Here is a 15,844-nt window from a genome sequence, read left to right as displayed (position 1 = left end):
GCTATATTGGGAGATGAAGTCTCCTGTCAACAGTGTAGGGGAGATTCAGAATTCTTAAGAAGAGAAGACTGGGAACAGCGTTTGTGGGGAGTTTGATTGTGAATTCGAGAAGGATGGAGAATGGAATGGCTATACATCTATGAGGACCTTAATTGGATTATATCAATTCATATGGGATTCTATTGGCAGATTCCTTCCAGTTAGTCCTTTCTGCATATCTGGGGATGGCGAGCTCCTGGGTGTCCCCCTTCCAGGCTACAAGGATTTAATGGTGTTACCTGTGACATAGCTGCATAGCTTCTGCTGCCGCAGTCCCCTCATCTAGCAAGGAGGCATTGGCTACATCCATCCCAGTGATGTCACATACCATGGTCTGGAAATTGAGTAAACTCTCCAGCCTACCCTGGGACACCTCAGGTTGGTAAGGTGTATACTGGGTAACCCTGTAACGAAAACAAAACAGACATCAACACTCTCATTTTGACTTTACAAAGAAGCCCCCTCCCCACAGTCATTCCTTATTCATAGATCATAATGCAACAATTCAACAAAGATTTACAAAATGCCTAAAAAGTCCAGGTAGCACAGTGGAAAGATTACCTGTCCTAGCCTAAGGAAAACTCATCTTCCTGAGTTCCAACCCAGCCTCAGACACTTACTAGCTTTATGATCCTGGTCAAAACCCTAACCCCTTTTGCCTAAGTTTTCTTATCTGTTAAACCAGAATAATAATAATAATAGCACCTATCTCCCAATGTTGTCTGTGAGGACCACAAGAGATAATTATTATAAAGTAATTAGCAAAGCATCTAGCACAAACTTTGTGCAATATAGAGTTTTGTTCATCAGTCATTATCAATAATATCCAACTCTTCTTAACCCCATTAGGGCTTTTCTTAGCAGAGATACTGGACTGGTTTGCTAATTCCTTTTCCAGTTCATTTTCCAGATGAGGAAACTGAGATACACCAGGTTAAGTGACTTGCCCAGGGTCACACAGCTAGTAAGAGTCAAAGGTCAGATTTGAACTCAAGAAGATGAGTCTTCTTAACTCCAGTCCCAGTGCTCTATCTATTGATAAAGGAGATCAGGAGAGGCTTCATTTAGAAGGTGACCCATGAGCTGAACATTAAAGAAAATCAGCAATTCTAGATGGTCAAGGTGAGGAGAGAGATCATTCCAGGCATGAGGAACAGCCAGTGAAAAGGAGCATGGATGGGAAATAGGGTAACATGTTTGAGAAATAATAAAGAGACCAATTTGATTGGACTGTGGAATGAGTGAAGGGAAATAATATATACAGTGAAACTAAAAAGCCAGATTATAAAAGGCTTTTAATACCAAAGAAATAAATCAGTACTTGATTTTAGAAGCAGTAGGGAATTTCTGCAGTGGAATAACACAATAAAATCAGTATTCTAGGAAAATCAATTAGGTGGGTGTGTGGAGGATGAATTGTAGAACAAAGAGACAAGGCTAAATTGAAATCTAACAGCAACAGTCCAGGTAAAAGGTGGTGAGGAGGAATAAACTAGGGTGGTAGTTGTATGAGAGGAGAGAAGGAGGATGAGGGAATGAGACATGTGGAGGTAAAATTAGCAAGACTTAGATCTGACCATGTATGTGGCATGGGGGGGGGGGGGTGTAACTAGGTAGCACAGTGCATAGAAAAAAAAAAAACCTAGAGTTGAGAGGATCTGGGTTCAAGTTTGGCCTCAGACACTTCCTCACTGTGCAACCCTGGACCTCAATTGCCTAATCCTTGCCACTCTTCTTAGGGTTGATTCTAAGACAGGAAGGTAAAGGTGGGCTTTTTTTTCATTAAAAAAAATTGAATTCTCATTATTACCAATATTATTTAACATAGTATCAGAAATGCTAGCAATAGCAAAAGAGAAGAAAAAGACATTGAAGGAATCAGAATGGACAAAAAAGTAATAAAGCTATCTCTTTTTGCAGATGATATAATGGTATAGGTGGAATAGTCTAGAGATTTAACTAAAAAGTTAGTTGAAACTATCAATAATTTTAGCAAAGGAGGATATAAAATAAACCCACATAATTCATCAGCATTTTTATATATTACTAATAAAGTCCTGCAAGAAGAGACAGAAAGAAATACTTCATTTAAAATAACCACCAATATAACAAAATACCTAGAAGGAACCACACAAAAATAATTATAAAACATTTTTATACAAATAAAGTCAGATCCAAATAATTGGAGAAATTTTAATGGTTCATGAATGGGCAGAGCCAATTAACTAAAATGACAATCCTACTACACTAATCCACTTATTCAATGCCATCCCAAACAAATTACCAAAAAAAAATATCTTATTGAACAATGAATATATATATATGTATATATGCATATATACATATATATTTACTGGATGGTGTCTTCTGTGGTGTGCAAAAGGGAAGAAGAGGCTGAGATACTTGGAAAAAAATTATATTAATTAAAAAAACACCCTGAGTGACTGGAAGGATAGTGGTGTCCTCCACAAAAATAGAGAAATTTGGACAAGAGGTATATTTGTGGGAGAGATAATGGAGTTGTGAGACATACCAAGTTTGAGGTGTCTACATGGCAGGTAACATGAATTGTCCAGTAGGAATCAGCTACAAAAACTTTCCAGTTTAATAAGAGCTAGTATACATGTATATATAGAGAGAGAGAGAGAGACAGAGAGAGACAGAGAGACAGAGAGACAGAGAGACAGAGACAGAGAGACAGAGAGACAGAGAGACAGAGAGACAGAGAGAGACTATTTGAATTTCACAACCCCAAGACATTAGCATACAGATGTTGTTATCTCCATTTTGTAGATTAAAAAACTGAGGCTCAGAGAAGCCAAGTGATTTTCCCAGTCATGGAACTTGTAGTATGGAGGGAAAACTACTGGATTTGGAGTCAAAGGATCTACATTCAAATCCTAGCTTTTTAACTTAGTATTTGGTAGACTTTGAATATTTAATCTCTCTAGAAAAGAGATCTCTAAAGCCTCTTCTTCATCTAAATGTATGATCCTGGGAAGACTCAGAGGCAAGATTCAAACCCAGATCCAAGTCCATAACTTTATCCATGAGGCCAAAGTTTATATTCCAAAGCACAACCCTCAAAAAAACAGAATATTGCCATACCATAATGAGGCATTGGAGGACTTGTGGGTAGGTCTCAGCATCCCCTGGCACTGATTCAGTGCTGAGGTGCTGGAAGGGCTGATCTGAACTCAAATGGAATTCTGAAACATTCCTAGAAACTGTTGCAGCTCCCCCTTCTTAAAGTAGGAGTCATGAGACCAAAAGACCATTTTCTTTTGCCACAAAATAGAGCTGAACTAGAACTCATGACCTCCATAAGCAGGATTTTGAGTGAGAAGACCTGACTTTAAATCTGATGTCTTGACCCTTATTAGATCCATGGCCACAGGCAAGTCATTTTGCCTTTCTAGACTTCAGTCATTTAATCTATAAAATGATTATGATAATATTTCTATTTCCTTCTTCAAAGATTGTTATGGAATCAAATAAGGTAACATGGCACAATATTATTATACTTTTTATAACATAATTAAAATTATATAATATATAGTTCATTATATTATGTTATATAATAAAATATGTTATTATTATTATTATTAGTTATATAATTTCTCAATTATTAACCTCAAATTAATATTTTCTCAATTTGCTTGCTATACTTAATACTACCAATTATTAAAACTTGTTCAACTGTGGGAACCATTCATGTTCTATATAGGGTGTCCCAAAGTCCAAGTCTAAGACTTTGGGGACATAGTGAATAATGACAATATTCTGAACTACTTGGAAGTTTTTAGGAATAAAGCTTCTTACTTTCCCAAGTCTTTCCCCCCCTAACTCCTGGAATATGTTAACCTATGCATACACCATGAATATTCCCTCCCTATGTGCCCTGATCTCCCTTAATTTTTTTTTCTTAGAAGACTAGGGAATGAAACTCAGAAATGACTCCGGATATATAGCATTTTTCTTTTCTGATTACTCCCAGGTTTAACAAGAGATAGAAAATTAAAGATTTTGAAATAACTCAGGAATTCTAACTGGGCCAAGAGACTTTGAAAAGGAGGGGAGGGAAGGGAACTGTCGAGTAACTCTGCGCCTCAATGGGCATCCTGCATAATCTGGTGTTTCAGCAATGGTAATGCCAGTTGCCAAATTCCAAGGACTTGGTGAACTGGAATGAATCAGGCCAACAAGACAGTGCAGGCAAGCAGAGGAGAGAATTCACCCTAGGACCCCATGCAGTAGCAGAGGTCAGACAACAGCTTTTCAACCAAAGCCAGTCTGAGTCCTGCTCTTATACAACCAGGAACTCTCACAGAGTGGAAAGAAACAAAACATGCAGAATCTGCAAAAAGCAAAAACAAAAACAATGGCTAGAGAGCTTGAATTTCATTTCTTTTCTTTCCCAAAAATTGATAAATAGACTTACATCTATTTAGTGGAAGTTTGTAAGGCTAATAATAAAGAAGAGAAGAAGCCAAACAGGTTTCCTTTCTTCTGCTCCTACTATTGACTTCCCTGACTTTCTTTAAGACCTTTGACAGGAAGATCTCAAACCTAACCCCTTAATTCGAGTGTCTTCCCTCTTTTAATTAATTATTTCCCATTTATCCTGTATAAAGCTTGCTTTGTATAGATTTGTTTGCATATTGTCAACCCAACCAGATTGCATGCTCCTTGAGAACAGGGACTATCTTTTGCCTCTTTTGGTATCCCCAGTGATTTGCACAGTACTTGGCTCTTATGAAATGATTACCGATTTACTGATGGATGATTATATAAGTAAAATGAGGATAATCATGATACCTACCTCATCGGATTCAAATGAGAAAATACATGTAAAGTGCTTTACAAAACTTAAAGCTCTATATAAATGTTAGCTATTATTGTCATTTCCTTTCACTTAGATTTCATATAGCAATGGATCATACATCTCTAATCCAGGCAGGGTATGGCTAATTAAAGACAAAGTGGCTCAGTGAGGAGAGATGAGAGCCAGAAAAACCTGGTTTCAAGTTCTATCCTATCAATGGGCTATATAACCCTAGGCAAGTCACTTCCTATCTCAGTGCTAAGAGAAGATTCAATCAGCAGTGAGAGAAAGGGTTTCATCATTGGGAGTCTTGGCCCTTATCAAATATTTTGGCATGTTGGATACAGTACTTCACCTGGAGTCAGAAAGATAGGGAGTCACCTCCCCCAGACACTTATTAGCTCTGTGACCCTGGGCGAGTCATTTGATCTCTCTTAGTTCCTCAACTGTAAAATGGGACTAATAACACCTACTTCCCAGGGTTCTCATGAGTAATGAGTTAATATTTACAAGATACCTCGCATATAGTAGACTTTTAATAAATGCTTGTTTCCTTCCTTCATCCCTTTACAAAACTAACTCCTTAAGGATCAACTTTTTCCTTCTTGTTCCTTCCCACTCCACACTGTCTTCTACCTACACTATGATTTGAAAAAGGAATTTACTATCTACACTTAGGATCAGAATGAAAAGGGAAAATGATAAGCTCTTAGGAAACCTGCCCATTGTTGACTTTTGCACAGCCTACTGATCTTTCTACTTTACATCTTGTATGATGAACCTTCCCTCTATGAATTTTAAAACTACTCCACCCTACTCAGACCAAACTTTAGAAGATTTGATTTAGCTATTTCCTGATTTGTAACAATGGAGATACTTGTTCTAACAAAATCAGGTCTTGGGAACTCTACATTGCTCCACCCTACTTAGTTTAACAAGGTCAGGAATGTCTGCACCCATCCTCAAGGTGGCAGCTATTTGTCTGGGTTTTGGCTGTGAGTTTGTCCTTGAGCTGATTCAGGTTCAGGCATCTTGGCTGAGCCCTCTTGGAGTTCAGGCTGATTCCTTCCTCCTTTACTATCCAAAACCTTATCTTCCTAAAGCCTCTGGTCTTCCTCCCGGCCCAAGCCAGGCGGGAGAAATCCTACACCCTTTCCTTCTTCCTTCTTAATTTCTTTCCACTATATTAATAAAATCACCATAAATTTCCAGCTGACTTGGGTATTTTTTTATTTGGGATATCCATGGTGACAAATAATTAATATAGTTTTTAGGTCACAATGCTAAAATTATCCTTCACATCTCTAAATTGCTTCCTTTCTACACTCCATCAATGTACTGTATCTTTACCTTTTGTAGGGATTTCTGGAATCAGGGATATTTCTTTACTTCCAAAGAAATCTCCTGCATGCCCAAGAATGGCTGCCTAACAATGAGAAACCCCTTGAAGAATTGAACTTCATCACTCTGTAAGTAATTCAGGTTGTTCCCAAATATACCTTCACTCTAAATTCACCTGTGAAGAAACATGGAGGTCAAGCCGCTACAAGTCAACTAGAAGAGGCCACACTGTCACTTACTGTATCACATTTACATAACCCTTTACAAAGTTGCTTTCCTCATAGCTCTTGGAGGTAGATAGTAAAAGTGGTATTTTTTGGTAAGAAAAAGAACTCGGGATGATAGAGGTTAAGTAACTGGTGCCAAGTAAATAGCCCAGGCCCTCAGACTTTAAGACCAATGTTCATACACTACACAACACATATCATTACCAAAGCATCTATTTTTTTTTTAAAACCCTTACCTTCTGTCTTAGAGTCAATATTGTGTATTGGCTCCAAGGCAAAATAGTGGTAAGGGCTAGGCAATGGGGGTCAAGTGACTTGCCCAGGGTCACACAGCTGGGAAGTGTCTGAGGGCAGATTTGAACCTAGGACCTCCCATCTCTAGGCCTGGCTCTCAATCCACTGAGCTACCCAGATGCCCCCTACATTTTTTTTCAAGCAATAACTTTTATTAGATCACCATTTCTCAAAAGTATAGTCCATGATACCCTAACCTTTGCAGAGGGTCTAGAAGGTCAAAATTATTTTCATAAATAACACTAAGATATTATTTGCCTATTAAAATACTTTTTTCTTTTCCAATTATTTATCTGAGTTAGGTTGAATTTTCTTCATATACTTCAAGCAAAGTGAAATAGCAACAGACTGAATGTAGAAGCAATTATGAGAATCCAAATTCCCTCTATTAAGCTAGACATTAAAGACATTTACAAAAATATACACAACAATGTCACTCTTCTTATTTTTTGTTTCAGAAAATGTTTTTCATACAAATATTATTTACATTAACATGTAATGCATTTATTATACTTATAGGAATTAATAATTTTAATGTACCTGTTTTAATTTATAATGTAGTAAATATCAATAGATATGACCCACATAAATAAAAGCTCTTTGGGGTTCTCAATAATTTTTAAGAGTAACAAGGATTGTTTGCCAGTTCCCAGAGGGGAAGGGGAGGAAAGGAAGAGAGACAATTTGGATAATAAAACCCCAGAAAACTCATATGAAAATTTGTTATTATAACAGAAAAGGGGGAAACAAATTTTTTTAAGGAGTAGAAAGATCCCATAAGACCAAAAAGTCTAAGAAAGCTGAATTAGATAATTCTCCAGAATGATGTCATGGAATGAGAATTGTATTGGGAATAGAGACAAGTTCTAACTAATCCCGACTTCTTTTGACTTGTTTGTGTGCCCCTATGCAAATCAGCATACCACTAACTTCCCCATCTGTTTAGAAAGGAGTATACTACCAACAATCACAGTTTCCCAATTTACACTCTACCCACCATAACCTCAATGCAGCAACTCTCCAGGAACTGAGAGTACAGGATATGAACTGAAGAAAAGGAAGAGACTGGAGAAAGAAGGATCAGAACTCAGGAAGAGGGAGGAAATGAAAAAATCAAGGATTTTTGTTTGGTTTTGGTTGAATTGTTCTTCAAGGTTGTAGACTTTTTAGAAGTAATAGCTAGGTTTGACAGAGGAAACTATAAGAAATAAAAGGGAGGAACTTGATTTTATGATTTTAAAAAAATCTTTTGTACAAAATAAGCAATATATCCAGTATAAGAAAAAATCTTTAAATGAAACAATTGGTAAAAGTTTGACATCCAAAAAATTATAAGAACTGACAAATTCCTAATAGCTATTTCCCATTTGTTAAATGTTCCAAAGATATAAACAGTCCTTGAAACTATCAACAATCACAAGAGAAAAATGTTTCTAAAATCTCTAATAATCAAAAATGCAAATTAAAACAACCAAAGTTCCACTCCCATTAATTTGGGAAAGATAATAAAAGACTATAAAAGTCAGTGCAGCTATAGCATACTATTACACTGTCAGAAGAGTGGTGAATTGGCCCAACCTTTTTGAAAAGCACTATGAAATGAAAGAGTTAGTTAGAAAAACAAGCATATCCTTCAACCAGTGGTCCCAATATTGGGACAATACCCCCCAAATATTGTCAGTAGCATTATTTTCACTGGCAAATAACTGGAAACAAAACCAGAGGACCATTGTTTGGGGGATGGCTGAACAATGGTCTGTGGATTAGTGAAGATGAAGAATTTAAAAGAAAAAATAGAAAAACATATAAAATGATAAAAAGTAAAGAATGCAGAATCAAAATAACAATATACACTAATGATAAACATGGCTAAAGACAAAATTAATGGTAACAAATTCATATACACAATTAAGAAGATAAAAAAAGGATCAATCAGGAAAACAATGATGATGTGTTATAATTTCAAATACACATACATTTCTTAGGGGAAGGTACCCAGTATCTCTTACTAAACTTTCTTGGAGTAAGTACTTAAAAGTAATAAATCCGCAAAAATGAAATACTATGTAATTCAGTTTTCTCTAATTCATTTTTAACAGTTTCCCTTATTAAACTTATACAAATGTATATCTATAGCACTCTTCCCATATAATGGATGGTTGCATGAAACCCTAGTTGGTATAAATAGGAATATGAAAAAATGTTTATACTAATTATATTTTCCCCTTTAATGAACAAAATATGAAATTATAATAAAAATACTTATGTTGGACAAATATAGCATTACCCAAATTTTGATGATCATGATAACAGGGGTTTTCAGAAAGTAGAGGCAATATGGCTAACTAATCTCTGTTCCCTCCCTCCTTCCAATCCAATCCAATAAGGATTCAAGTGTCTACTCTGTACCAGGCACTGGATTTCACAGGAGATTAATATTAATCAGTGTTACCTTGCCCCAGTTTATTTGCTGTTTCCTTATGTTCAAATGGATTTCAATTTTCTTTAGTTTGGGCGCTAAATTTCTACTAATTGGCTGGTGAAGTAAACAATATTTGAAAGCCTTTCAAGATGAAAAATTCATGAGCTTCATAAGTAAACAGGTGCTTTTTTTTTAATTACTTGTGTATCTCAGGGTAAAAATGCTTTGGAAATCTTAATAGTTCTTTAGAAACTTTTGAGATTTTCCCCTAATCTCTAAATACACTACATTATTTTCTTTAGAAATTGGCTCAAGAAATTGCATGTGTTCAAGCAATGAATTTAACCTCACAAATTGCTCAACAGAATCTCAGACTCAAGGTCAAAGTATTTTCAGTCACTTACATTATTACTTGAATGTATCCAATTCCTTAACATAACTCCACAGAAAAACTCACAGGAGACCCTACAGGCATGTGTACTTTTTAATTAGGGGATAAAACTGCTTTAATAGAGTGAAACAAAATGAATAAAATCCTGAATCTGTGGCCCATTGTTGCTATATTACAACTGGCTGTTTAAATGTAGCCTACAGGAGCACTGTTTTGCTTCCTAAATAGGTTTTTGGCTTTAAGAAAATAAAAGCAACACACATAAAAAGTCAGTCTGTAACAGACTCCATTGAAACATCGAATACTCAATATAGCATTCTCATTTACTTTAAAGTAATCAGTATTCCCCATCATTCTGCCTTAAGCTTTTCTTTAGAATTGGGAAGGGGAGGCAGCAAGGCATAACTGGTAATACCCCGGCTGTCATCCTAGAAGCAGAATTATAGAAAAGCCAAACAGCTCAAAAGGAAAATCACCCTCCCACACATTTTCATGTCAGTTACTAAAATTACAAAGCCTTTACTATCTGAAATACTGGATTCCCCTAAGCTTAAATCTTAGACTTGATGTATTTCTTTTTGGCAAGCCAAATATTTGTATTCTTTCAAGGCTAAGTCATTCATTTATTTTCACATCACGTCACCGGAATTTGTTAGTCCTGCTTCTATGGAAACCATTCAGAATTGTGATAATGTGAAGACTATCAGGAAACATGTGCAAGCATGCTACTCCAGCTCCTCTCACAGTACAAAATTGTCACCAGGCTCATACTGAGCTTTAGGAAAACAGAGTGACATGATTTGAGATGCACAGAAACCAAACATGATTGGCAGCAAGTGATAATAATGTCATCCCCCCCCCTCCCAGAAAAATGTCAGTTTATAATAAGTGAAGGTGCCCACTCAATGCTAGCAATATGGTGAATAATCTGTACTGGAAGGCAGAGCAAACACCACTGGCCAGGACTTAAGGCAGCTGAACTGATGTGATTCATTCATTGTATTTTGGTAAGATGGATTTTTTTTTTAAGGAGAAAAATGCAAGCAATTTGCTTTTGAGACAAAGTGTGGGGTTTACAATTCAAAAAACTAGCCAAGAAGAGACCAGTCCAACACACCCTAAAAGATCCCTCTTCTACAAATATGAGTGACTTGGAAATAGATTTTGAACAATGATACCTGTATAACCCAGTGGAACTGCTTGTCAGCTTTTGGAGGGGGGAGAAAAGAGGTGAGGGATGAGGAAGGAAAATCATGAATGATGTAACTATGGAAAAATAATGTAAATAAAAAAGGGAGGAAATTGAAAATTTTAAAAAAAGTACAACACACCCATACTTTCTTCCTCTCTCTGTCAAAAAACTGTCATTTCAGATAGTTAATTCAAACCTAAAATTATTCTTGTACTTGTTTCTTCAACCTAAAAAATCTGCCTATCTAGCAAGAGCATATTAACAGTAATTAACAAGTCACTTGGATATACCAAAATGGAAGGTGTTATTTCAGAGTCTAAGAATTTTTGTGCCTATGGCAAGCAGCACAAAATGTTACTTCAACTGAAGAAAAAGATGGGGGGCCACTGTACACTGGGTGAAGTAGAGACTAATAAACTAGTGCAAGACCACCCCCAGGAGCCTGTGAGTCAGTGGAGGAGAGAAAGAAAAAATCTCTATAGGAGTTTATGGAGTTCAAGACTGAGTTTTATTAGCAATTTACATTCACTTCCCTGGGACAAAACCAAGGACACCATTGCCCAGTCTTAGTTGCAGCTCTGTGTCATATACAAGCTGGTTAACAAACACAATCATATCATGAGAGCAGGCTTAATATTTATAGATACACCACTGATGTCCATAAACAATCAATGGCAACATTCACAGATAGAAGAGCTTTAAAAAATGGCACTAACCATTAAAAACAGAGAAAATCATTCCATTTGTTGTTTTAGTATAAGATCATAGAAATTAGAACTGAGATCTCAAAACTAATCTTTCATTCTCTTCCTTCAAGACTCAGCTCAAGTACTGCCTCTTATATGTTCCCTCCCAACTATAAAACTATGATTTCCCTGGGAAAGGGGCAGATATTTGCATGGATCTATCTCCATGGATCAGAATGAATTGATTCTGTAAACAGGAAAACAATCCAAAATTTATTTCCAACCAATGTTGAATAGAAAGCCCATTTTCCTTTGTGAAGTACAGCACATGTGTATTAGACTACCAGTCACTTAGTATAGGATCTAGTCAGAGGAGCCATGCCAAATCAGTTTAGATCAGTAGACTAGAGAAAAGCTTCTTCTCAAAAGTAAAGAGAAAAATGCAAATCAAAACAACTCTGAGGTACTGCCTCACACCTAGCAGATTGACCAATATGACAATAAAGTAAAATTATAAATGTTGGGAGGGATGTGGCAAAATTGGGGTGAACTGATCCAACCATTCTGGAAGGTAATTTGGAATTATGCCCAAAGGGCTTCAAAAGAATGCAAGCCTTTTGATCCAATATCACTACTAGGTTTAAACCCCAAAGCGATAATAAAAAAGGAGTGTACAAAATTATTCATTGCCACACTCTTTGTGGCAACAAAAAATTGGAAAATGAGGGGATGTTCTTTGATTGGAGAATGGCTAAATAAATTGTGGTATCTGATGGTGATAGAATACTATTGTGCTGAAAGGAATGATGAACTGAAGGATTTCTATATGAACTGGAAGAACCTCCATAAATGGATGCAGAGTAAAATGAGCAAAACCAATAGAACATTATACATAGAAAGTGAAACATTGTGCCTTGGAACCAATATTTAGTATTGATTCTAAGACAGAAGGTAGACTTTTTTGTGTTTTTTTTTAAACCAATATATGAGTTGGCTATCATCCATTCTTCTTATATAAAAGGCCAGCCATCAAAGAATTATAGGATTTTAAGAAGGAACTTAACAGCTCTTTTAGTCCATCCTCTTCACTTTTGTAAATGATAAAACCAAGATTCAAATTCATGAAGTGTTAGAACCAAGGTCACAGAGTTAACACAGAAACAGACCTGGGATTTGAACTTAGATCTTCTGACTAAATCCAGTGCTCTATTAAATCACAGTCCATCATTCTCCTTAGAAATAATGACAAATAGTAAGAAATTATGAAAAAAGAAGTTTCAGAGAAACCTAGAAAGATTTATATGAATTGATGCAGAGCAAAGTGAGCAGAACCAAGAGAACCACTTATATAAGAACAATAACAATTTATACAAGAAAAATAACTGGCTTTAGAACTCTGATCAGTACAATGACCAAGCATGTTTCCAAATGATCCTGGATGAAGCACATTACCCCCCTCCTGAAAAGAGAGGTTATAGGTTTGAGATAGAGAATAAGACATATATTTTTATATGTGGTCAATGCAGTCATCTGATTTGCTTTGTCGTGTATATTTAACATGAGGTGTTCTTTGGGGAAGGGGGGGATTGCTTTTTTCCCCCCTGGTAGGAGAAGTAAAAGAAAATAGGAAGGAACAGGAAAATAAAAAATGTTTCATTTAACAATAAAACTAAATTTAAAAATTATCATGGCAAAGGTATTTGTTGAATTTCTAATCGGTTGTTAATTCAGAAAATACATTACCATCCTGCATTCTCTAACAAATTGCGAACGATAGCCTGAGGTGCTGAGCAGTTATAATAGCCCATGCCAATGTAGGATCTCCAGATCTTATTCTTCCTTGCAATATCATGCAGGGTTGCCAGAATTTCATTTTCACCTGATTGTGGAGAAAGGGAGAAACGTTAGGAATAGCAATTCAGTCTTAGAAGAGAATGCTAATTATAGTATATGAAAATTTCACCTCTTAGATACCTTATGGAAAATCAAGAAACACATAACTTAATCCACAAGGCAATGAGGAAATTATTTCCAGAGATTCTAAAATGATAGTCTCTCAAAATGAGAAAAGAATATAATACCGAATCACCCTATATCAGAATGTCAGATTCAAGTAGAAACAAAACCCTGCTTGGTGGCATACAGATTTAAAAAACCACAAATGAATATTAACTATATTATACTGTGTTTGGGGGCAGCTAGGTGACACAATGGATAGAGCACTTAGCCTAAGGTCAAGAAAATGTGAATTTAAATTTGACTTCAGGCACTTTCTGTGTGACCCTGAATAAATAAGTCATTTAACCTTATTTGCCTCAGTTTCCTCATCCATAAAATGAGATGAAAAAGGAAATGGCAAATCACTCCAGTTTCCTTGCCAAGAAAACCCAAATGGGATTAAGAAGTTAGACCCAAAACAACTGTATTTTTGTTTTTGCTAAATATCTAACCATTATATTTTAATCAGGAGGGTTGGCTACCCTCCTGAATTTTGACACATCTGCTACATATCCTCTGTCCCCCCAAAATGTCTTGACAAAGTAAGACCTCAGTAAATATATATTCCCTAATCTTCCTTTGTCAATAATGACTTCCCCTCTTGTGACATGACAGTTGATTTTGTACCCCTAACAACTAAAGCCATCCAAAAGTGGAATGGACTTCTTTGGGAGACAATGAGTTGCCCATGTTCTTCCCCACCCCTCATAGACCCTCACCTCTAGCCTAGAGGTTAGATTACTCTGATTGTGGATATTGCAATACAGAGAGATCCCTGCCCAGGCAACAGACTAGAAGTTCCTTCCAACTCGGATTCTATGAATTCACTTCACCCTCTGGGCTTATTTCCTCATCTATGAAAGGGGAACAATAATACCTGCACTCCCTTCCTCAACAGGCTGAGTATTATATATCAGATTGTTTACTGACTCAGTGAGAGGCAAGGGAAGGAACAAGGGAGGGAATTCAGGACACAAACAATTTTTAAAATAATATTAAAAATTGTTTTTACATGTAATTGGGTAAAAAAAAAGAATCAGCAAAAAAGGCTGAGAATTAAATAAAACAATGTAAAGCAATAAGCAAATGTTAGTCATTTGTTCAGACAATCTCTGTTTTGTTTTATTCCTAAAAAGTCTTAAATTGTTTTAAATTTTCAGCTGCCTCAAGTCCTATTGGAAGCAGATGGGGAAGCAGCAGAAGTCTTAAATATTTAATCTGTAACCCAGTTTTGATATAAAATCACCCTGTTCAACTCTCATGATAGAAGGAGCCTCTTGCCCAGAACCTGTTAGCCAATTACTTAAAATGCACACTTCTAGCCCTTGACTTCATTTCCCTATGTGACTAGTTTCTGAACAGTAAGGAAAGACACAGAAAATTTTTATTATTAATAACAGTAGGAATAGGACCTACTTTGTAACCTCTTCTCATCTAGCATATTAATTTACTTAAGCACTTGGGCAAAAACAATGTTGTACTAAAAATGTTTTCATGTTTGAGGCCAATTTTCTGGGATTGTGTGACCATCACCCATTCATTCATCCATTCATTCATTCATTCATTCATTCAACAAACATTGAACACAACTCTGTAAAGCACTTTGTCATAATGAATTCTCTATCTCCCAGAAACAACCAGAGGGACCAGAAGATCCACTTGTATCTAATTATGACTGGAAAACCACCTTCTTACCCTATTGTTTTTAATATCAGAGAAAAGTCTGCATCCCAAGACATACAAAGTCTACCATACGCAGAACAGAGACCCTATGTTAGGTGAACTATTAACCCTAATAAATTGAATTTGAATGTCATTAACCTGTTAAATCTCCCCACCCCCATCATTTCATGGGAAAAAACGTCTCCTCTTCCCCCACAGGGGGAACTCATGGGGAAATAATTCCAAACAGATGTGTCTTTATGCCAGACTGAACTAAAGAAGCTAGCAGGCTCTCAGCTTTCTCCTCCTCCTTCCAGTAATATTTGGTCAGTAAATAGGACATTATGACTGGCCACCAGACAGACACTCATCCTGGGAAAAATTCTTGCATGGTTTCAGGGATTGCTGGCTAATACACGGAAAGTTCAGGAATCTCCAAGCAATATCAGAGAAGTCAAGCTGTTAACTCATCCACATAGGGATCACACAGGAAAAACTAATTGCTTCCCAACTGCACTAGAAAAATATCATTTCCTCATTTGAAGCACCCCAGGAAGGCAATTTTAATTAATGGTTCTAGGCAAAAGCAAGCATCCTGAACTTTGGCAGGATAAGTTATAAATAAGACCACAAGGAAAGGTCCAGCACACCTGGGGTTCTTTTCCACACCGGTGGCCAAGGGGACAAAAGGTCAGAAACTCAAACCTTTGAAAAAGGAAAATTGGAGCTCTTTCTTTTTGGGGGGGGACCTTTTTTCCCACTTGGAT

The 15,844-nt window shown here is 36.4% G+C and overlaps 1 protein-coding gene across 1 annotated transcript in view; it reads right to left on the bottom strand.

Annotated features, from left to right (window-relative positions):
• Positions 1-15,844, bottom strand: part of GLDC (glycine decarboxylase) — a 118,805-nt gene that overhangs the window by 83,951 nt on the left and 19,010 nt on the right. The window contains exons 3-4 of the mRNA XM_001371698.4: positions 13,161-13,296; positions 279-443 (exon numbers count right to left, since the gene is read on the bottom strand). Of these exons, the coding sequence (XP_001371735.2) occupies positions 279-443; positions 13,161-13,296 (301 nt within the window). The remainder of the gene's footprint in view (positions 1-278; positions 444-13,160; positions 13,297-15,844) is intronic.

This window comes from Monodelphis domestica, chromosome 7 (genome assembly GCF_027887165.1).
Source record: "Monodelphis domestica isolate mMonDom1 chromosome 7, mMonDom1.pri, whole genome shotgun sequence".
Lineage (NCBI taxonomy): Eukaryota > Metazoa > Chordata > Mammalia > Didelphimorphia > Didelphidae > Monodelphis > Monodelphis domestica.
This window is presented reverse-complemented; position numbering and strand designations above follow the sequence as displayed.